Source organism: Athalia rosae, chromosome 1 (assembly GCF_917208135.1).
Source record: "Athalia rosae chromosome 1, iyAthRosa1.1, whole genome shotgun sequence".
Classification (NCBI taxonomy): Eukaryota; Metazoa; Arthropoda; class Insecta; order Hymenoptera; family Athaliidae; genus Athalia; species Athalia rosae.
The window spans coordinates 15,636,280-15,658,385 of NC_064026.1; the positions used below are offsets into that span (position 1 = coordinate 15,636,280).

General features: G+C 37.1%; 4 protein-coding genes and 1 long non-coding RNA gene across 18 annotated transcripts in view; 3 read left to right on the plus strand and 2 right to left on the minus strand.

Annotated features, from left to right (window-relative positions):
* LOC105690540 (transmembrane protein KIAA1109) overlaps positions 1-12,891 on the minus strand; it is a 28,087-nt gene extending 15,196 nt beyond the window's left edge. For 11 of the 13 annotated variants that reach the window (XM_012408371.3, XM_012408369.3, XM_048654347.1 and 8 more), the window contains exons 1-19: positions 12,756-12,891; positions 11,648-11,957; positions 11,237-11,380; positions 10,770-11,089; positions 8,424-10,702; positions 8,051-8,337; positions 7,662-7,965; positions 4,885-5,214; positions 4,433-4,805; positions 3,844-4,344; positions 3,484-3,742; positions 3,035-3,370; positions 2,842-2,918; positions 2,429-2,762; positions 2,160-2,341; positions 1,861-2,086; positions 1,400-1,788; positions 1,162-1,323; positions 934-1,059 (exon numbers count right to left, since the gene is read on the minus strand). In XM_012408371.3, coding sequence (XP_012263794.2) covers positions 934-1,059; positions 1,162-1,323; positions 1,400-1,788; positions 1,861-2,086; positions 2,160-2,341; positions 2,429-2,762; positions 2,842-2,918; positions 3,035-3,370; positions 3,484-3,742; positions 3,844-4,344; positions 4,433-4,805; positions 4,885-5,214; positions 7,662-7,965; positions 8,051-8,337; positions 8,424-10,702; positions 10,770-11,089; positions 11,237-11,380; positions 11,648-11,900 — 6,882 coding nt within the window. In that variant the 5' untranslated portion in view covers positions 11,901-11,957; positions 12,756-12,891. Of the gene's footprint in view, positions 1-407; positions 472-933; positions 1,060-1,161; positions 1,324-1,399; positions 1,789-1,860; positions 2,087-2,159; positions 2,342-2,428; positions 2,763-2,841; positions 2,919-3,034; positions 3,371-3,483; positions 3,743-3,843; positions 4,345-4,432; positions 4,806-4,884; positions 5,215-7,661; positions 7,966-8,050; positions 8,338-8,423; positions 10,703-10,769; positions 11,090-11,236; positions 11,381-11,647; positions 11,958-12,755 lie in introns of all 13 variants that reach the window. The other 2 variants (XM_012408372.3, XM_048654332.1) reach the window with 1 other exon arrangement.
* LOC125500727 lies at positions 5,300-5,953 on the plus strand. The gene has a single exon (XM_048654521.1). The coding sequence runs from the start codon at positions 5,447-5,449 to the stop codon at positions 5,858-5,860; it is 414 nt and encodes a 137-aa protein (XP_048510478.1). The 5' UTR covers positions 5,300-5,446; the 3' UTR covers positions 5,861-5,953.
* Positions 6,183-7,639, plus strand: LOC125500726. Its single transcript, XM_048654510.1, has 3 exons — positions 6,183-6,558; positions 6,661-7,008; positions 7,088-7,639. Exons 1-3 carry the CDS (start codon positions 6,275-6,277, stop codon positions 7,440-7,442), a joined length of 987 nt encoding a protein of 328 aa, XP_048510467.1. The 5' UTR covers positions 6,183-6,274; the 3' UTR covers positions 7,443-7,639.
* A 151-nt stretch (positions 12,892-13,042) lies between the features above and the next one.
* Positions 13,043-22,106, plus strand: part of LOC105690543 (protein diaphanous) — a 29,977-nt gene continuing 20,913 nt past the window's right edge. Inside the window, exons 1-2 of one of the 2 annotated variants that reach the window (XM_025746978.2) lie at positions 13,043-13,179; positions 13,776-13,868. In XM_025746978.2, coding sequence (XP_025602763.2) covers positions 13,833-13,868 — 36 coding nt within the window. In that variant the 5' untranslated portion in view covers positions 13,043-13,179; positions 13,776-13,832. The remainder of the gene's footprint in view (positions 13,180-13,775; positions 13,869-22,106) is intronic. The other variant, XM_048654401.1, reaches the window with a different exon arrangement.
* Positions 20,748-21,247, minus strand: LOC125500731. Its single transcript, XR_007278182.1, has 2 exons — positions 20,911-21,247; positions 20,748-20,814 (listed from the first exon to the last, which is right to left on the minus strand). It is a non-coding gene; the product is annotated as an uncharacterized LOC125500731 (long non-coding RNA).

Below are 22,106 nucleotides of genomic sequence, written 5' to 3' on the forward strand. Positions count from 1 at the left end.
CGATGTTAATAACAAGAAAATGGATCAATATGAATAGATTTTCCAACGATATGTTTAGGAATAATGTTTGAAGACAATATCTATGATACACAGGGTGTTGTGCAGGAAGATGCGTTACGGCTTAGTTTCAAGTTAATTATAATAGTTCAAGAATATTAACCATGAGAATGAATGTGAATCTAGTGTATGAAATACCATTGTTTTCTAAATGTGACGGTAGCACCCTGGAAAAATCCCAAACTCAATTAATGCTTCTCAATCTATTTATTAACGAGAAAACTAGCGAATATTTTCAATTATTTACACAACTTCCCACACATCTCAACAAGCAGACAGATTACATCCCCTGCGGCACATCAATTTTGAAGGAAAAATTAGATTATTGAATTTGATAAATGAATTCTTACTCCTTTCTTTATCGTTTACAATCTCCTCCAGCTCGGCCTTGTTTACATACAGAATGAAGTACGCCTAGGGGATTACGGATTTTGTTAAATTTTCACTACCAATCATGAATTTATATCAATTTAGATTGAAAAAAAAAATGTCGGGCACCGGTGCAAACGATAAACTAAAAATTCTGCTACGATTCATACCTGCCGCTTAAAATCATCATAATAAATGTCTATGATTGTGAAAATGATATTTTCTTTTCACAGGTGCAGATTTCTAGTTCAAAATAGTAATTACACAAATAAGAATATGGTCCCCAAAATCGTTTTTTATGCTACTCTGAATCACGCAGATCTCGTTTTGTGTGCTTCCGAGCCCTATTCTGATATAATGACTATTCGTAAGGTAGTATTCATTGTAATATATCGTCCGACCAAAGTTTGTGGATGTGATGTACTTGTGTAAAACATAACAGGGCTTAGGTTATTCGAAAACTATTACGTATAAAATCGTCTAAATAAATAAATTGAATTATATTACCTCATCAGGATCGGGTACAGCAAATGTGACATTCAGTGGTTTCACGTGCTTTGTTTTATAGTTGTGTTCCAGAAGTAGAGGAGTGTAAAGAACATTTTTCCACTGACGACTTAATACAATTACACCCTGTATGAATTCAATTGTTATAAGACAGGCAGCAAACATAAGATTTGTGAATCAAAAACCTTGCAGGCCAGATCAACTTAATAAATAAAGTAAAAATCTTACTTGACGGAGTGTCGATAGAGGCGGCAGATCAGCTGCTCTCAAATTTTCTTCAATTGTAGCCAGATCGGATAGCAAAACATAATTCTGCAATATACTGCCTAGTTGACAAGAAGGATCCTCTTGTAGCGTTTTAGCTAATGGCGTTAATCTTCCGTATCGACTCTATAAAATGATCAAGTTGATGAACACGTACTACGCTATGTCCAATTTTATTTTATCAAGTTATGTCGAATCTTACTTTGGACGGCATATGAATACCCTGAACGTCCAGAGCTTCGGCCATGAGACAAGCAATGATCGCGGTTGATCTCCGATACATGCTTTTGACCATATGAACAACTCTAATAGCGAATCTGTTGCTAGGATTCATCCATGCGTTTATAGCCGGTGATGCTGTACTTAGTAAATTCCAGTCCAGTCTGGTGTAATCAATTTTTCTGGTTATGGGAGTCCTGGGTGGCGCAGCAAAATTGAACCAAACAGTTTTCAATTCTATGACACATGAACTCGTGTTGCCATTGGTATCTTTGGCAACTAGACTGGTACAAGTCGCGCTTGGATTTATTTGCGTGGTGTTTGAAGTATTTGCCGCACTGGCATCCGCTTCTGTCGTCGCTGACGTTGATGCTGATGGACATTTCGACGGTCAATGATCACAAGAATTCATGGAAATAATATTGAATACAATAATTTCTATACCAATTGTGTTGTCTAATTCTTCACGGCTCTTAACGCTATCGGTGTAGAAAATTTCCGTCTCCGCCTTCTTCTCTTCATGACCATTGTCACCTTTTTCAAATTGTGATCTTTTAACGCACTTTAAAGAAATACCCTCCAAACCGCATTCGAACATTATAAATCCCAATTTGTCTTCCCCGCTGCCCACCGTGAATTCTTCAGTTGCTTGTGACGGGCCAGTTTGTGTCTGAAATAAAACAGGATTTAACAGATAAATTCTGTACATAAAACGACATTTTGTAACGAGAAACAATACTCACGGTATACTTGTCCTTTTCATCCACAGGTTGATGCAGATAGTAATCAACGCATTTCAAGGGCGAAGTTATTCTTGTGCAAGTAAATAAAACCTTGGAATAATGCGCGGGAATTGCCGTTATCACGGCATCTTTCAAAATTGACGATTCGTTCCGAAGTCTACGTAATTGGGTGTGAACTTTTCCTGAGGAATGGAAAAACGAAAAATTAGAACACGGCGGCAAATGTTGGATATAGCGTATTAAAGTTCGTGATTCGATATATTCAATACCAATATTCAAGGTAACGATTGTTTCCTCTTGTTGTTTTTCTGATGTTTCAATGTAAACTGGTTCTCCACCGATGATTTCCGTAGCAGCTGCAGTTTGATGCGCTGGCAAAAATGCTTTGCTAATTTTGTTCACCTTCTTCTGATTTGGTAATACCGCTGGCTTGTGAAATGTTTGTACTACTTCTCTCGCTTGCTTTCCGATATAAAATCTCGTAGTAACAGTATCAAAGCAAATAGCAAAAAGAGAGACACAGGTCAAGTCTCTGATATTATCAAGAGCAGAGAATGATATGATTTCTTCGACGACTGACGCTTGTAATAACGTTATATTCACCTATCGAACGAATATTGTAATAATTTACTTCTGCAATTACGTTAGAATCATGGTGACAAAACATTTGATATGCGATTACCTTTGGCAAAATTATCGTACCCTGTACCTGGGTTGTTATACTTTCTTCATAAACGCTTGTTTGTAGTGCAACTTGTACTGTGTAAAAATACCCACATGAATCATACCATCGATAATTTGAATAGTTTAGCATAGAAAAATTTGAAAGTGTAAGATAGACAACTTGGATAAAATGCTGTACAAGTTGTCGTTACCTTGACCGGTTTTAATGTTTCTCTCCGCAGTTGATCGCTTAGAACTTGTTTGGACTTGGCTCCAATAAGAGAGGCTCTGATCTTGTTTTAAAATATTGGCATCCTCCACTCGTCCGAGACATTCGTTGTGAAGGTGGTTCAAGATTGTTAACGGATGTAGCGTGGTTAAAGTTGGTGTAATGGCATCGATGAAACGTTGTAATGATTCCAAGACCATAGGGCTCAGCATGATGTCTATATCTCCTCTAAATTTTACTATAACCGTTGTACGAGAACCAGTTTCATGTTGGACGGCTAATAACTCATCTTCGTCGTGTGTAATATCGTCGTGGTCACCTAAACAATACATATTTGAATCGAATTTGAAAGGTAAATTGAAGTGTTGAATCGATACTTATAGAGTGATAGTTGAGACAAACATATTTCAGAATTAAAAATAACACGCTTACCTTCGGACTGAATTAATGTTGAACTATCCCAGAGGTAAGGGTGAGTCGGTGTCTTATTAGAAGAGCCCGCTGTAGGTGATCCGTCGCTTCTAGTAATCATTTTCAAAGATGTGAAGCCTTCGGTAACTGTATCAAACTTTGGTACATAACGTCCACCGATGTATACCAATCTTCCATCTTCAGCACGTTGGAATAAAGGTGTCGTGAAAGCATCCCCACCAATAGGTAAGGATGACTGAACCCAGTTTGAACACCGAACCTGTTGGTGACAGATACAGAGAATTTTTCAATTTGCAGATTTTTAAGGAGACCATCTAATGTAGTAACAATATTTTTCTGCAACCTTTTTTTTATCATTACCTGAGTAAGGTGGCTGACGTAGCTTGACATCAACAGTGGAGAGTCAACGATTGGTTTATTGACCTGCATATGTAGATTAACTAATGTCATATCCTCTTGTGATGACATTGCAGATATAAAACTAGTCGAAGATACAGAGTGACTATCCGATGAGTCAAGTAAAACCCCAGTTTCAGTGGTGTCGATTTCACTTCTAAAACTAGCATTCCTTTCTACTTTTGCACTTCTTTTTGAATGTAAATTCTGCGTCTTGGCCCTTTCTAGAGTATGAGCTTTTTCTATTACAGTTCGATTGGCATTTGTGGAACTTTCGACAATTGATAGATCAGAGGAGAATTTTTTTTTCATACTATCCGTGTGATTTAAAACAGAACCGGAGCCAACGATAGACTGGCGAAGACTAGAGGTTCGACTTCCTCCCAATCCATGGCTAATATCCTCATCAGCAGAATAGAATGCTTCAGAATGGTTTTCAGATGACATGGATATTGTACGCTGCACCTAGATATCAGAAATATTATTTTACATCAAATGTTTAGTGTGCAATGGTTTCACAATGTTACAAAGTACAACGATTCAATATGCATACCTCTTGCCTCAAACGTTCTTCGGAATCAGATCGCGCACAAAGCGAATGATGAGATTCAGAAACATTGACACCTTCTTTCCGGTACACTAATTTTTGTGTAGCCGGCGGCGTTTGTTCAGTTGGAACTATTGGTAACGATTGTGGACTACTGCTTTGCTGTAAACACTCTCTTGCTGGCGTATGGAAGTAATCGACAGCTAGTTTGGAATCTGAGGCACTACTTTTTGGAGCAGTCTCAATTTCAGGAACACTCAGAATTGACTTACTGCGTTCTGTATTTAACTTCGAATCGGAATCAAGTTTCTGTGGCAGTTGTGCAGTGGGACTAGCATCGACCAGACGTGCGTATGGAACGTCCTTCATATTAGGTCCCCTGTGATCAATAATCAATGAATTCATGTCCCTTATTGTACTGTGAGAAATGGGAATTCGTCTAGAGGAGATGTAATTACCGCATAGATGTGTAGGAAAATCTTCGCGCTAAGGGCCTTCTGTCAGCCATTCCAACCAACGGACTAGCGGAAGCAGTGCTCAATTTCGAACTACTATTGCCTTCATTGCTAGAGTCTTTATTATGATCGATTGTTGATCTTGATCTTTCAAATCCTACCTTAGGACTTTGAATATCATCGGGAAGGACGGTTAGTTTTGGACCAGTATTTGGAACATAAACGTCTTGTAATGACACATCTTGGAGACTGTACGGAGGAGTGTGGAAGACTAGTTGGCCATCAAGCAATATGGATTGCCCAAATCCTTTTTCTTTACCAGTTTCATGAATTCTAAAAAAAAAATCAGATAATAGTATCACAAATTCTGTACAAAACAGATGAAAAACATCTGTTATAGTTGGTCAGTACGATGACATCTGTCAATGTCAAAAATATCAGCAGTATTATTTAATTATTCAATTTCGTTTCAAAATATGTTTATAAATTATTACTTATTTATGTAATATTGAAATATAGTAGAAGACATTACTTCAGAAGTTGTCAGAAACGATAATTTTCGATCATGGCTGAAGAAATGCAGATCGAAGAAAATCTAGACAGAGATTTCCTGTTGTTCATGTCATTGACAAAGACATATTTTCCACAAATTGATGATCAAAGACATAAAACGCTGTGCACTCAATGGCTTTCAAAATTATGTGGAGAAAAAGTGGAGGGTATATCGCAAAAAAGAAACAGAAATTGGTTTTTATCACACCTGCTCATGTATATGCAAGAAAGAAAAGTGGCAGGGCCATTTCTAAAACCACCTGCGGATGGAGCCCTGCCTAAGGCAACAGCGGTGTTTGGTCCACCACCTGCTGAAGAATCCATAATAGATGACGGAGAGAACTTGATTGGTGAGAATAAATCATGTGTTACAATCACTTGGCCAAGCATAGAAAACTTTTCCAACGGATACAAATTTGAGTCATGAAGCTGATGAAACATCCGAATATTTCAAGTATACCAAATTTTCCAATATTGATACAGGTAGAACAATGGAAGATTTTCAGGAACGATCAGCCGATGGAAGAACTTATGTTGCAACGAGATGCCTGCCGGATAATCGTGGAACATATGCGTTTGTTGCATTGAACATTGATAAGAAGCCAGATTTAGCAGAAAATATGACTATTATACCATGCTCAACAAACAAATCTAAATTACATCATATAAAAGCTCTGCGCAAGCTCACAACTTTGAGCCTTGGTGATCACCCGACTGAATCACAAATGGAAGATTTTTACATTCATAACATCGAAGCAAAAGTTTCTGGTATAATGCCCAAGAAACTTAAACATGAGATATTTATAGTAATAATTGATGATAAAGAGGAAAAATATTGTCAATGGTAGGTGACATCGTCCGCCTGTATGATCAGTTGAAAACAGATCCAGGACAACCGTGCGGACGAGATAAGGATGCAGTAGATTACTACGATGTTCTCTTGAAACAAATAGATGATGAAATCAAAGGTCCCCCATCTGGGCAAAATGATCTAGTCAATTTTCTCGTTGGTAGATTAACCCAGGATCTCAGAAAAGTTCCAAAGATGGAACACATATTCAAACTAAAACCAGAACAACAACACCTGAAGATATTGGAAATTTTGAGACAAAAGCTAGTTGTCAGGTAAATTTCTAAGCTGCTCTATTTGCATCTGAAAATGATTGAAAATTACTTCACAAAGCAACTAATGTTTATCATATCTAAATCGCTTTAAAACGGCTGAAGGCAACAAGAGGAAAAGCGACGATATCTTCTGGCTGAGATGGAAGAATGCATGATGGCGTCTACTGCAGCATCGGATTCGTGCATGGGTCGATCGGAGGAAACAACAGAGTCGATGTGGAAATTAGCAGTTACAAGATCACCGGCCGAAACTGATGTTACAAGACTATTCAGCACTTATCCTGTCGAAGCCGTTGGTGCCTTTTTAGATATTATAGCGGAAGACAGACAAGCTATCCTAGTGAGAAAACAACGTGGGGAGAAAAATCAGATTGACAGTATGAGAGCCGAGGTATATAAAGAAGTTCAATTTGGAAAGGCAGAGTACAACAAAGCTCGAGCAATGTATAGGTATAGCCCATATTACCCTATTACATAATATTAGCAGCAGAGAAAAGATATTCACGGTATGGTTTCATTAAAAATATAGGGAGTGGAATGACATACTATCCAACGTTGAAGAAATAATGTATTTGATTACCAATGAGGCTATGGATGAAGTGCCTAAACATAACGAAGAACTTTTAACCAACATGGTAACAAATATAAAACAAACTGAGAAATTGGTTATCGAAGAAGCGCAACGGGGTGAAATGTTGACTGAAAAAATAGCCGATGCCAATGAATGGAAATTCTCCGTATGCGACGACGATGGAAAGAATGCTTCTTGGGATATGAAAAATGTAATAGACAACATGCGTGATGAAGTAGAATCCTACAAATTATTGATCCAAAACCAGAGGCAGAGAATTGAACAACTCCGCGATCAACTAGATTATCAATGAGTTATAGCAACGGCAAAATTTTGTAAAAATATTAATTTACCATCAGCGAAACATTTGTTAAATCTTTGAACGAATGGACTCCATCAATTTTTGTAAGTAAACCTTGCAGTTTTACATAGGAATGATGGTATCGAAGTATTGCGCATTCATTTTTTCAGTCATCACTATTTGCAACTAATTTTGTAAATCATTTTTACTTTGACACAACTGGAAGCTCACCTGTACGCAGCAACGTTAATGCCATCTTGCAGATCGTGATAACTTGGCTTGAAAAATCGTGGTCCATTTCTATTATTTCCAAAAAAGGCACAGCCACCGATGCAACCACATTTAGCAGCTTTCACACCACTCTCTACAGGCCACAGAAACCATAATCGTTTCGTTCTTTCGTCATGTATTTTTAAATACTTATTTTGTATTATATGTAAATTGTGTTCTGGTGTAGGAAGCGAAATTGCAGCTTCTATTATCACTGGACCCAAAGATACAGAGCCAACTTCTAGCCAAATGTCAGACCCATCACCTGAAATTGAAAGTGATTAGCTGTCCATAGGTTTCGATTGTGCTTTACTTTGTGATTACCGGTTGGTGGTATTGTTAAACCATACCTGACATTCGACTGCTAGCATTATTATGCGATCGACCGCTACCAGTTGTGTTCGTGTTGCTAGCGTTTGCAAAATGGCCAGCTGCTGACATAAACTGGCGGATTAATATAGCTGGTAAGACCCCAGTCACGCCAGACTTAACTTGTTGGCCATGGAGATTACAAGTCGATATACGAATTGGCGATATCCAAATTTGACTGGTTGTTCCGGATTCTTGTAGATACAAATCTATAGCATCTAAAGATACTCGTGTCATTCTGTACTTTATGTCGTCTGAACTTGGGCATCTATAAAGACGAAAGAAGATGAATAATAAAAAATCAACAGTTAGGGAGAAAAGCATTTCCCAATTTAAAAATTAATTTGTAATTACCGGTAATGATTGTCCGGATCACTATCGGCACACTGAAGAGGTGGTAGACCGTGATGACAAAAATGGGGTAATCCAGGAGGTTTTAAACTATTCTCTGAATTTTTCACCATTAGTAGGAAGGTTTCCAAAGATGTTACAAGATGATGTAACTGTGGGGAACTGATTTTTCCACTCAACTTTCCCAATTGAACTTCTATCAACCAAGCATATTCCAATGTTTCTTGATCCAAGCACCTACCCTCGTCACTAAACATCGCGTGTCCTCTGACTTGCAAGGCACTTAGCATAAGATGCCCTTGACTGAGATGTTTATCTCTTCCAGACCTTGTTACATTATCTGCCAATAACATTATTGCAGGAGAAAGCAATAACTGCAATTCTGTTTCCTTGTAACCCTTCTTCATTTCAAAACCAAAGCGTTCCAAGAGAATAACCGGACAAGGCGGATCGTCCTCGTTACAGTTTTTCACAAGATGAGCTTGAATGTCATGCATAGTTATTCCTACAGTAACTTCGATTGGTCTATAATCTCTGGGGTCGAACGGTTTCGATTTAGCTTCTTCATCCTCTGCCGATGTCTCGATGCTGTTGTTCTGGGCATCTCTATCTTTGCTACGTTCGTTACTCGCTGTTGCAGATGAACTACGGCTTTGTTGCATATCCGTAAAAGCTTGATAATCTCCAAATATATTTTCTTTCAAATGTACAAAATTTTTGATGAGTGAACCATATAAAACTAAAACCGAAGGACCTATTTCCAACTCCAGGCTAACCTTATCTGGAGATAAGGATTGTGGATCAAACTTCTGTGAACCATCCTGAGTCCATTGTAGGCCTGGTGATTTCCTACACCTCGGAATTCTCATTGGAGATAATAAGATTTCCTCCTTCTCCGGAGTAGTTATGTTTGCTTGAGGCGTTGGTCCCAATGGTGGACAAGGATGATAGGTATAATTTATACTCAGCGCTACAATGGGCACAGACCAGCAATCAACCCAACCAGATTCTCTTTGACAGACATTTCTCCACTTTTTGTTAGTATTCATGTGCATTAATTGACGAACAGTTCCATCTCTTGACATGATTTTGGCATTTTTATCAAGAGCTAAGAGAATGCTACGATTTGTATTGACTTCAGGTAGATAGAAAGACAAATCTACGCTTTCACCTTGAATCCAAAATCGCAATGGTATTGTTACAGGCAGAAAATCTACGAATGGTAGATCGAACGAAAGGTCAAATAAATCACCACAAAATGCAACACGCGCATTTTCTTGGTTCTGCGAAGAACAGTCGATCCAATTGTATTCGTTACTTATCGTTATTAGTTCAAATTCTTTTAACAATAAACTAAACTTCCACGTATATGGTACAAAGTGTAAAAGATCAGGCCTTGCTTTGCTTGCCCAATCATTGATCATATCTTGAAAGAATTCCTTGTGCGAATAAACCAGATTAGCAGTTGCTTTACATCCGGTGAGATTTAGTACCCATTCCTGATGGTCATTCCATCTGATGGGGTAGTGACACTTTATACCAAACTCCAGTGTTTCACTTTCAACTAGGCTTCTGTACTGTAAGCTTGTCGTTGCCTCAAGATGTAACAGCTGTCCAGTTATCTTTGTACTGTAACCATCTTGTAACACTATCCAAGGCATGGTGACTTCGAGATATGATCCAGGAGCAACGTTTATGTGAATCGCATTAGTTTCTTTATTTTTGCTGAACAGTATATCGATAGTGGCTTCATTCAGTGTCGATAAACGAATGTCGAATGACTGAACTTGTCTTTTTTCGCCAGGTATTGGTGCTTTCGTAATTTTGAGAGGCTGATAATCATTCGGAAAGAAAAATCTGAACAAGTGTTCTCTTTGTCTATCTGCCCATGGACCGTAACTGAAGTCTGTGCCCTTGCCACATTTTATATCTATACCCCAAATGGGGGGCATAGCTTCGACCATGTCACCATTTGCTAGTCGAATCATTTCTGGATGTTCTGGCACAACGCCTGGCTCGTCCATGTAGTAGTATAGCTCCATGTTATTCGAACTGAGCACAACGAATCCTTCTCCCATGTACCTCGGAGGGTCATCTACCATCCCAGTATACTTGGGGCTAGGCGCCAGAATAACTTTAAAGTTTTCAGCCTTGCATTTGGTGAAGTGCATAAAGTGGTCGTACCGAGATGCTGCTGGTTTTGTTGAGTACACAAAGTGAGCTTCTTCAACCGTTATCGACAAGGTTGTTGGGACCAATCGATTACCAAACACCACTCGCCCCTGGAAAAGCAAAGAGTTTAAAGTACAGTCCCGAAGTTGCCTTAGTAGTTTGGTTTGACGGACTTACGGTGCAAACATCTAACTTGATTACAGGTATGAGATCCCTCCAAGTTCTAGCAATTACATGGGCCTCTTGTCTCCTGATATTGTTAACTCGCCGTGTGACATCCATCGCATTTATTTGTTGTCGAGTTTCATTTGCTACATTACTCATAGATTCTCTATCGTTCTCGTCAATATTTATATTGTGGTTTTCCTCATCAGGAAACATTTGTGGATTTAAACCAAATATCTTTTCGAGTTGAGCATAAAGTTGACAGCGATTATAAACGTGCAATTCAAAACCATTCAACATTACAGAAAGTCGAGTATCAGAATGAGACAAATCTGAATAGAAATTAGATACGAAAATTGTTGATCATTCGGTTGATTGTTAGAAGTAGAATGTAAAACGGCAATGATTGAAAGCTGACAAAAAAACTTTCCGGGTAAGCAGAGTCAATTATATCAGATAATCTGTCTTCAGGCATTTACCTTCAGAAACATCTTTTGGAACGTAACTTCTCCACCACCTAAAAATGAGCCAGCCGTCTTGAATCCGTAGACTATAATCATTTGTGATGTAAACAATGTCCCTGAACATTATTTTTCCGCTTAATACACTCAGGGTGAATGATCCTAGAATTGAAAATACGATCGTCAGGAAATGGCAAAATAAAAACCAGAAATAAAGATGATAAAGTAACAGAATAATATGGGGAAACATTTTCTTGTGAGTTCTTAAAGAATTTCTATCCACTATTGTGACTTGTCTGACTTAAGATTGTTATGAGGTGTAATCTTCTTTGAACACTTTAATTGGTTTAGCTCAGGAAATTCTCTTTCTTTGTCCTTACACTCTGACACAAAGAAATTGGGTACGTTAAAATTATTTTCTGCACTTACCAACTTTAACATATCCATCTCTGATGACAAATCGGTTGAGCAGTCTGGTAAGAATGTATCCGATTACCCGGCTATTATAATAGGCGATATAAACAACCCATGAAATGGCAGAAACTAATGAACAAAGCAGGAAGATAAAAGTACTATCCATCTTAAGATCATCGAGGTTGACATGATTGGAGTAGTTCCAATAAGCTGGCTCTATCACGGAAAAGGATGGAGCCGTGCTGCTATAGATCTCTATGTCAGCCATGATTATGCTGTAATTGTTATTCTTGAGAATGGAGTGTTACATGTTTCATTGAAAAATCTGAAACATAAAATTTTGCAAATGAAATGTCAGTAAAACTGAAATTGATGGTGCGATAAGATTCAGGATTGTATAAAGTATCACAATATTTGCAGCGATACTTTTATAGCGTGTCATCACTTTTCTCATTTACAGAACCCACTAGTTTATTCTACCTTTGAATAGACTCATTGTACAACTCAGCAAATAAATACAGAACTTACAGTCAGATAAATATAACTTATAATTATAGTCCGATTCAAAAAATAGTTCCAATAAACATGTAACAATACAAGCATTTCATGATGAGATAAATGATGACAGGTATGCAGAAACTGTGACCATTGAGTGTAGATTACCTATCTACACTCAACGCTGTGACTAACTGTGATTGTTTACCGGTATCAATAAGTGATAATGTTCATTTATCATCACAGGGAAGAGTAAATACATTGGGTAACTACAATTTTGTTTTTAATAAAACAGACACATCCTAACAATCAAAATCAAAAATTTGGAGTGCTAATAAAAGAAAGATTTTATAGATTTGAAGCAACCATATCAGATAAGACAATTGAAAATGTTTGCATATAATCGATAGATTATATTTATGTCAGGTAAAAAATCACGGGCAATAGTTAATCAGTGAAATTCTTCAATTTACATATTCTAACGCTCGTAAAAAGTTGATAAACAATAGTCAATATATTTGGGAACGTTAGTAGCCACGCAGGCTTTGATAACGGACTTGTAATTGTAGTAAAAATTAAAATCATATCGTGATTGTTTGTGACAACAATTCATACGTAAATTGCGTACCTCTATATTTGGTAGATTACATCTTGACTGTGATATCCATTTGTTAGTCTGAATTTAGTGTGAATGCTTTTCTGACAGCGCTGGAGAACTGTCAATCACAGAAGTCGCCATTGATTTCGGTCGGCTGTAGTCGTTCCGTTGAGTATAGATAGGTGCACTCAACGGTCGTTCTAGCGACTGTGTCAGTCGGTTTAGGATACATTTGCGAACACAGTTCCAAACTTGTGTGGATGTCCCCACCCGGCTTCCGTAAAATACGTTCAGGTTTCGCAAGTGCCAAGTGTGTTCGTCGCGTCATGAGTTAACATCGGTGACTCGTATATCAGAATTCGGTGTTATATTCGTGACGATTGTGAAAATTTTATACGTGCTTGTTTTAAAGGTGTCTGTGTATTTTATATCGTTAGAAAAATCAACGAGCAAGGTAAGAATGGCTTTGAAAAAGGTCTTCTAAAATCTGTCAAAATTTTGTTTCAAATTTCAAACTGTCGCCTAGCTTCTGTCGTTGAACACTTGATGGAACGTTTGAAATCTTTGAAACAACGTGGTCCGAAGTTGAGAGTCAACAAATATTCTTTTTATACTTTTCCAAAATGAATATCCTTCAATTCCTCACCCAGTCACGGTGATTATGTTTGGTTATGTTAGGTCAGTGCCAATACCCAAGCTCTCAATTCTATCTCGTAACCCCTAGCCATAGCTGTTTTATAATCTTTTGGATATACAATCGAAAAGCTATTCACTCACCGAAACAACTTACGCTTGTAATACTACGTGTTAGACTTTTTTTCTAATTTTAGAATTTGCTCAACTTTATTAGATCAAAGCATGAAATCCACTTAAGTCTGTTCTTATATCCACTCGATTCATTCTTGTGAATTTATTTACTCATACATTTAGTATCTCTAGCTGTTGTCAATTCTCTGACGACTGTTCAGTTATGAGCTGTAGGATCGAAATAATATAGAATAGTATATTAATGCACATTCACCACTTCTAATCTCTGTCCTTATCTCATAGATTGAATGCTGGAAGGGAAAAATGTATCAGCAAGGATAACGGCTGAAGATCAAAAACATGACCAGTCGGAAAGATAAAGTAGCCAGCGGGTTTGTAAGTAAAAAATTTTATGCCCTTATGTTCAGTTGTGTACTTGAATTTTGTTCAGATGGTATTGCAAAAACTTGATTTGGTTCTCAAAAACCAAACATGGTCTGGATTCTAGTATTTTGTCCTTTCACAGATCTTGGAAACCCGTTTCTCGACTATTTCACTAACTTTGCAGCTCGAGATGCAACTGTTTCTGTTCCTTTAAAAGTTATTCGATGTTGAGGTTGGATTCAAAATTACTAATAACTTTTAAAGGAGTGATTCTAATGAAAAATGTTAGGAGACCTTTTTTATAGCGCGTCAAATTTCTTTCTAGAGTATGTATTTTATTTATTTGAATATTGTTATTAGCGGTAGTTACAAATTTACAATGTCAAAAAATCAAAATTGAAGAAATAGTTCAATGTTCAAGTCATGATTCCATAGAAACGGCTAATTAGACGACTTTTTACAAAGAAAGCTTTTTTGTAGAACATTCAATTTCCAACAAAAAAGTCCTAAAGTTAATTTCGCTTAGCGCAATGGTTTGGAAGATACGATTCAAAACTCCGCTCAATGAGAAAAAATCAAAAATCTGCGATGATAGACCTCTTAATGTTGATATTAAGAGCTCGAATTCTCAAAATAATTTTTTTTTTTTCATGCCAAATAATATTTTCTAAGTACCGTTAGAAAGAAAAAAAATTCGATATTTTTGGTACAGTCTAATAAACATCTCTGAAGTTGAAATTTATATTAGACTCTAGATAAAACTGATTCTACGGGTCATGTTTCTGGACAAACATAATTATAATATCTGGTTGCATCACTACGTAAAATAACTATAGTTATCCTATGTGAATATTATGTCTGATTAATTCACTTCCGGACGTTTCTTATAACTGGACAATTTGGTTTCATTTGTCTGTATGTAATTTAATTATTATGTGTGATGTCATCAGTTATTCAGTTTATGCACTGACAAAATTTGTCCACTACCGCTGCTGTCTGATAACCGCCGTGCAGAGAGACAGAAAATTGTTCCGTAATGGGAATAACCGTTAGATTTATTATTGAATAACTTGTGTACTTCAGTATTTCTACCGCTGCGTGGAATACGTATACATATGTATAATTATAAATTATTACATCAAATTATGTGACTCTCCAAGAGTAAATTATTAAACGATTATTCACGTATGACGATAAGATAAATAGATTTTAGTGCTGCATTTCAATAACTTCACAATTTTCGATGAGTAATCGATGAATAATTAAATGATCGCAAAGTGCAAAGTCTATTACAACTAAGAGTTGAACTTGCACTCGTTTGATATCGAATATTTGGCTAAACAGTGCTTCACCTGAATAATTGCCCGTGATCAGCGGACCATCACATTATCGTCGAAAGTAAATGACGTGTTTTTTTTTATTATTCTCCAGCACCAACCGAAACGATAGTTGTAAAATGCTGCGGATTAGGCAATTGCCATGCGTCTCGAGAGAACAAAACGTGCGTCGAGTAGACTGCACTCCTGAGCCGTCGACGTAGGCAAAAAATAAAGTTATTGTCAGCAGAAGAAAAATCACAGATATACACGCGACCGTGTACTTCGTTTCGCACAAAGTTTCGCATCGGGTTTTTGCATAAATTCATTACGATCTTTGGCCTCTTTGGACTTTCTTGAAAATTTTTCTCTGCGGTTTCCCGCGCCCATTGAAGAACCTATGCTCGCTATCGAGAACGTCTGGTGATTATGGTCATCTTTATCGCCATGTATGGTTAGCATGTAGGTAGCAGCTGCTGCTACTGCAATCTCTTTGTAGATATTTATATTTATATACAAATAGATATATTTGAATTTACATATGTATAAGCATATATAAAGACAGGAAGTTGCGCCCTAGGATTTTTAACGCAGAACCGGAACAGGAAAACGGAGAGCCTACTCAAATGATCCTCCGCAACTATATGATGATTAGATACGCTAGCTTAATAAAACGACTCCGTAGCGCCACGGGTTTTGCAATGATAAAGATCAACGCGTCAGTAGAACAGAAAACACCAAACAGTGCATGAATTTAAATATCTCCGCTCACCCAATCCGCAATTTAATTACGTTTAATCAACCTGAGAATATATTTTTCAATTGCTTAACGCTAAACGGTTCGGCTTCGTCCTTGAAATTCGTGTTTCTTCTTCAGTCCCTATTATGTGTATCTCAAATGATAGCACAGTTTTCGGACTCCTCGAATGTATATTTCTCGCTAAGGATACGAGTTTCGATATTTACAGACTAACAGCGCCAAAGTTTCTTCTGTAAAAATAAACAATATACGTATAATTTTCTTTTTTCGTATCTATCTACAAGGTCAGCCAAAAGAAATTGGCATCGTTCAAATAATCGCAAGACCTAACGTCGTTTGGGGACTTGGGAACCTCTTTTGATCCTCGAAGGCCGAATTGGAATTATTTATCCTTGACTCTGAAGGAACGTCCTTTTGCCATTCCAATTTATACATATATGTATGTGTATGCACATGTATATTTGTATTCGCTCGGTATACGCATGGGTATAGGGAAAAATTTTTATGAGCTTGTATTACTGAATATATTCGCATTTAATAGCAATAATATTCCAATAACAATAGCAACTCAACGAACCGCATAAAATGTTGATAAAACTCTACGTTCTACCGGCACTTACGTTACGTTATACCGTTTGTTCTTGAAAGAAACGACACAACCTAACTCTACTAACCTACTATACTGGAGATAAGCAAGTCGGATGGATTAGTAGGTAGGTAAGTAAGGCAACATAACGGTTTTACTGCCGCCGCTGTTCCTGATTCTGACGATGGTCCAGACCCAGAGATTGCTCAGTTTCCTTCCCTGCAGCTCCGGGCTAAGAATTACCGGAATGTTGTTCTCAGTTCTACACCGCATGTGCGAGTATAACGTGATCCTTTACCGGTCATCACATTTTTTCCCCTCCTTTAATCCTGCCTCGTACGTAAACGCGATTTGTCTCATTTTTTTTTTCATGTTTTTTTTTTTTTTTCTTACCATTTGCCAATCATTTCTAATATGGAATTTTTCGATCTGCAGTCGTACTTTGTCGAACGATATTTCATCGACAAGTACAGCAAGTATGTAGATTAATCCAACGCATGAGAATTTTATTCATAATTCAAAGTCGATAATGTAGTCTATATAAGGCGATTGAAAGGAAAATAAAATCGAACTTTCGTTTTATGAAGAAATATGTTGGCGCGTGATTAATGATTCTTTCAGATACATTTAATTCATTGATTCGAACGGTTCTGATAGAAGCGTTATCACTTTGATATAAATCACTACATGTTACATTATACATGTATGTATACCGTTATATCATCGTCGTCACCATTTATTTTTAATTTTATTACTCAGCATATATATTCGTTTTCCTCTACACGATATAGATATTATGTTCCAGATTCGAATACATGAAGTGAAGTAAACTCGATCGCAGATCGATACTTTCCTCGTTCTTTGTTTCGTTCTAGCGATTTGAATAAACGTAAGCGCGTCGCGTATCCGTATAAGGAACGAAAAGCGTTGCTGTAATCAACGTGGATGAGTCTACAGAAAGTTGGGACAATGGTCACGCGCTGTTACTGACCTTTCTAAAGTGGCGTGTCTCTTTTTAGATTATGGACTACCGCTTCTATCTTGACGTGCGGTCTTTGACTTAACTTCTGTCCCTAATCGTCGGCGCGATAACCAAAGACCAAAATACGAAAAAATAATGGAAAGCTTAAAAGAGTGTAGATTTTTATTTGAAAATGTGCCAACTTCGATAAACTATACATTTATAATCTTAGTCGTGTAATACGTTTTACGCGTGGCGAATGAAACCCGGAATTACAATCTTCGAAGTGAATTATACACGAGATGTAATAATTACATTCCTTCTAATATCACATAATTGACGTTAATTACAACGGTTAATTGAAACACTTTCGTTCGAACGTTGAAGACTATTTACGTTATTATTCTCGTTTTTCTTTCACTTCTACATTTTTTATGACCGCGCATGCTTTGGTGACCGAATAATTCCTACCGCGTTGCGCCATCGTTACTCAAAAATTTACAAATTTGTTGAAAAAATCGCGTACGATGCGCGTCGCAACTTGATTTCTTTCCCTATTTTTAAAGACCTTTTGAAGCTTTGATCCTCGCAGTTTGACCCCAACGTGGAGCGGCACAAAGCGATTGATTTCTAAGCTGACATTGCATACTATCCACATTCACGTTATCAGCTGTTAATTCTCCACAGATCATGGACTCGTTAATTGAAAATTCTAACTCAATTTATGCCGACGTTGATCATTTCTATTTAGCGATAACGGCGGAAAATAATTATCGCTACGCAATACTGGAATTTGAATGCATGTGTGCATTATGCATAAAATTATGATTACTTGCACGTACCAACGACGCGTCTATAGAATATAACAGAATCATCTTGTGAAAGGATAAATGACAAACTAATATCCATCCATACCAGGTCTAGTCATTCGTGGCATCTCCTTTAATTTTTTTGTTTTCTGCTAGAATATTTCCTTGGTTAAAATTAGTTCAAAGTTTTGTTTATTCAAACTGCAGTGCACTCTTTGTATAGTTTGCTTTCGTAGATCTTACAATAACGAAAAACGACATTTTTACTTGTTTATTTTACCGTCACAACAATATGCTTCGGGGATACCGCATCGCAGGCCTACAAATCCTAACTCAACGCTATACTATCTGAGAAATTATTTATCTCGCAGCTCATCACAGCCTCTGAACGAAGAAATATTGGGAACACGTGCGAAGTGCTACCAAAAATTGGAATGTTTTTTTTTTTTTTTGAGTTTCAAAAATTATTTAAATTCTCATTCCGGTATCCGTCTTCGAACTTACTATGAATAAAAAATAAAATAAATCGAGTGCGACGAAATTGCTGTATAAATTGAAATCTGGTTTGTCGGTTAAAAAATATTCGCGTATAAGTGAGAGTTGGAAGGAAGAAGAAAGAAAGAAGTAAAATGAAGTTGTGACTGGTCGAATCGACATGATTTTTACCTGACACACTATCTGCCATCATAATAAATACACGACTTCGTCTTATCAATTTCTTTTACGGAATTTCGTTTACAGACAGCTAACGATGTAACGATGCCTCGGTAATAATTGTATTTGCACGATTATCAGGAGGTGCAAAAATACCTGCGTCGACGTACACGTGTACGTGTAGATATTGCATATTTAATTTCACCGAGGGCCATAAGGGGCGACTGTTATACGCATGTATATTTGCCTGGCATATTTGAACATAACGATCGATATTTGTAATATATCTCTCGTGTAAATCTATACGCCGTCGTACCTACATTACCCACAAATTGTTGCGAAATATTCAACTCGTTCCCGTTGGTTACCTATATTTATACAGCTGCACTCCGAAGTTTATAACAAATTTACAACAAAGCTGGTTCAGGTATAATTTTTTCTCAATCTTAAACTATTTACGTACTAGAACACTCGTTATTACATCGCCATTTTTTTTTTTTTTCCATTCACTGTAATTACTTGGAAACATTTCTCAGATGATCGTAGAAGCTTCCAAATCGATCAGTTTTACTCCTGCAGTGATTTAACACATATCTCCAATTTTGTTTTTCTTTCATTTTATCTCCTGTATCTCTATCTGGCATGGCATACATTGTTTACGCTGCTTATCTGGTTGGTCATTTCGCAAGCACGTCGCGCGTGGTGTGTACAATAGAGATATAGGTACGCTTGTACGTATCGGGTTATCGCCTATCGGGGAGAAAATTTCTGCGGGTTTGATTGGACCCGGATGGAAGAACAGCGAACACCGGCAGGCGGCAAGAGTTGGGCGACAAAGTACGCTTTCGATTCCAGTCTTCATACGACGCGCCCACACCTCGGGTGCATGTGAGGAGTCGCGTCGCGACGCCGCGATGATTGCTGTTGTCATAAATTATAGCAGATCCTAGTTATTCCGTTTTCATTATTTTCTCATTTTCACGAGCGACCGAAAAACGAAAGATGGTTGGACAATTTTCTCAAATTGAGTGTATGTGCGATTTGTGATGATCGACTCGCGCTTCGCGAACGAATCCACGATTATTTTGGAAAAGAAATTCTTTATATGTATTCCCCCTAAATATAGTTGGTGAAAATTCATTGGGTATGAAAATAATCTAAATTCAATCATATTCGTGCAATGTTGTAGGATTTTTAATGCGGGTACGTTGCGTTATTGCTGGAAATATTATTTGAAAAAAAAAAATTACCTATTTCTTTCGCTTTTTTAGACAGGTTATATTATTTACTACACGATCACTTATCATAGATGCGATAAGGTGAAGATCTATGTAGACTAATGATAATTTTTTATTTTATGCCGCCGCCAACGAAATCGTATATAATATTTTTTAAAAATTTATTATTATTATTATTTTTTCTTTATAATTTCCGATTTGAAAACTGCATCAATCCTGCGCTCTCTCCACAATGAATGTGAGCTGAATTCCAAAAATTTTAATTGCAAAAAATGGCGATACAATTATTCTCGAAGAACTTGTACATTATTTCCAATACAATAGAAGGTTCGATTTTATACATTGCACGTTATCGGAATTGATATTATAGGTGCGTATAAACACACATAGGTATATGTATAGTCGAATAAAACGTTACTCATGTAACCGCAGCTGTCTTCCAATTCATATATAGGTATAAAAGTTTACATACCCAAGTGTGAACGCACGTATACGTATCCACGTAGAATCGTATGTGTTTCTCATGCTCCGCAAAGGTTACAATACGATCTCTTTTTTTTTTTTATTAGCCAGCGAATTATTGGTTCGAATTGAAAATTATGTGGCACCGTATAACGCCGATATAGTCGAGTCCCTATGTAGCCCAGTACCGATATTAACGTCAGAAAAAAAATTGGGACTATAAAAATTATTGCCGAATTATAATTTATTTAGTTTATTACGTACGTACATACGTGCACGTTATGGCATCTAAGGAGCCATGAACATCATCTATCTGAAACAGACGCAGCGAATATTATCTATCGTTTTCATTATCTATATCAAATTAAAACAATTATATAAAAACGTCAGCGGGAACTTCGTCATACCCCAAAATAAGGATGTCAGACGCGTTCTTTTTTTTTTTTTTCACGTGTCCGTAATTCATCAGAAAGAAAAAAACGTCCGTATTGATATATAATTTAAAAAAAATATTATTTAATTTCGCTGCGCAGCAAAAATCATTTTGCCATACGTCACGTTCTATCGCATTATATGGTAGCGTATATGCTGTAAAAAGAAATGTAACGATCACATACAGCGAATGAGAAAATAATTTTAATTCATTGTTTTATTCATTTGAGGCCACAGATTATTATTACTATATTAAAAATAGCGTCAGAATTTAACTCGCTAATTTTTTATACGCGTATACTTCATTTACGCACGCATATAAGTATAGGTATAGTTAGGTAGATGAATCCGAACACATATACTAATGTGCCGCTAATGAGCATCGCGAAGGCCGTAAACAAATAATGATTATCACTTATCATCACCTCGCACTGGCACCTCTTGGATGATTTTTTTTTTATTCCCTCTCTTCTCGTCTTCACCAATTCTATTTCCATATTTAACGCGTAGATAATATAAAAATGATAAATAATATACGCTCGCGAATTCACTTCGCAATTGCACCTACAGAGAACAACATCAGTTCGTTCTGTACATGTTCGTTAGATGAATAGATATACATACATACATACATACGTACCCTACAGTGTACTCCGCAGGTTTAACATCGTTATGTGCGTTTCGTTCGAGCTGTATACGTAGTCGGACACGGGACATGTACCGGTACGGTGCGGTGCACACGTGTCATTTATATCTTACTATATACCATGTGCACATGGTCACAGTGTATGGGTATATATGTATATAGGTATATGTATACATAATGCACTAAAAAAACTCACGCACTGCAGGGATCGAGGTAAACAGGAGACTCGACTTCGTCATACCGACTCTGCTGCCCTCGTTAGAAAGACGCATGCGGATAATTTTTCACGCCAGTTGTCATTTTATTTGAATTATTTCACACGTGTGCCGAAGTTAGTTACGTTATTAAACGATGTCGGGTAAACGGCGGAATAGGTTGAGCGGATC

Bases quoted from the DNA above. Each gene is read 5' to 3' on its own strand.
- LOC125500726 (XM_048654510.1), top strand. From the start codon at position 6,275: ATGGTAGGTGACATCGTCCGCCTGTATGATCAGTTGAAAACAGATCCA. The intron at 6,559-6,660 runs GTAAATTTCTAA...AAACGGCTGAAG, and splicing joins AGACAAAAGCTAGTTGTCAG to GCAACAAGAGGAAAAGCGAC. The intron at 7,009-7,087 runs GTATAGCCCATA...TTAAAAATATAG, and splicing joins AAAGCTCGAGCAATGTATAG to GGAGTGGAATGACATACTAT.
- LOC125500727 (XM_048654521.1), top strand. From the start codon at position 5,447: ATGGCTGAAGAAATGCAGATCGAAGAAAATCTAGACAGAGATTTCCTG.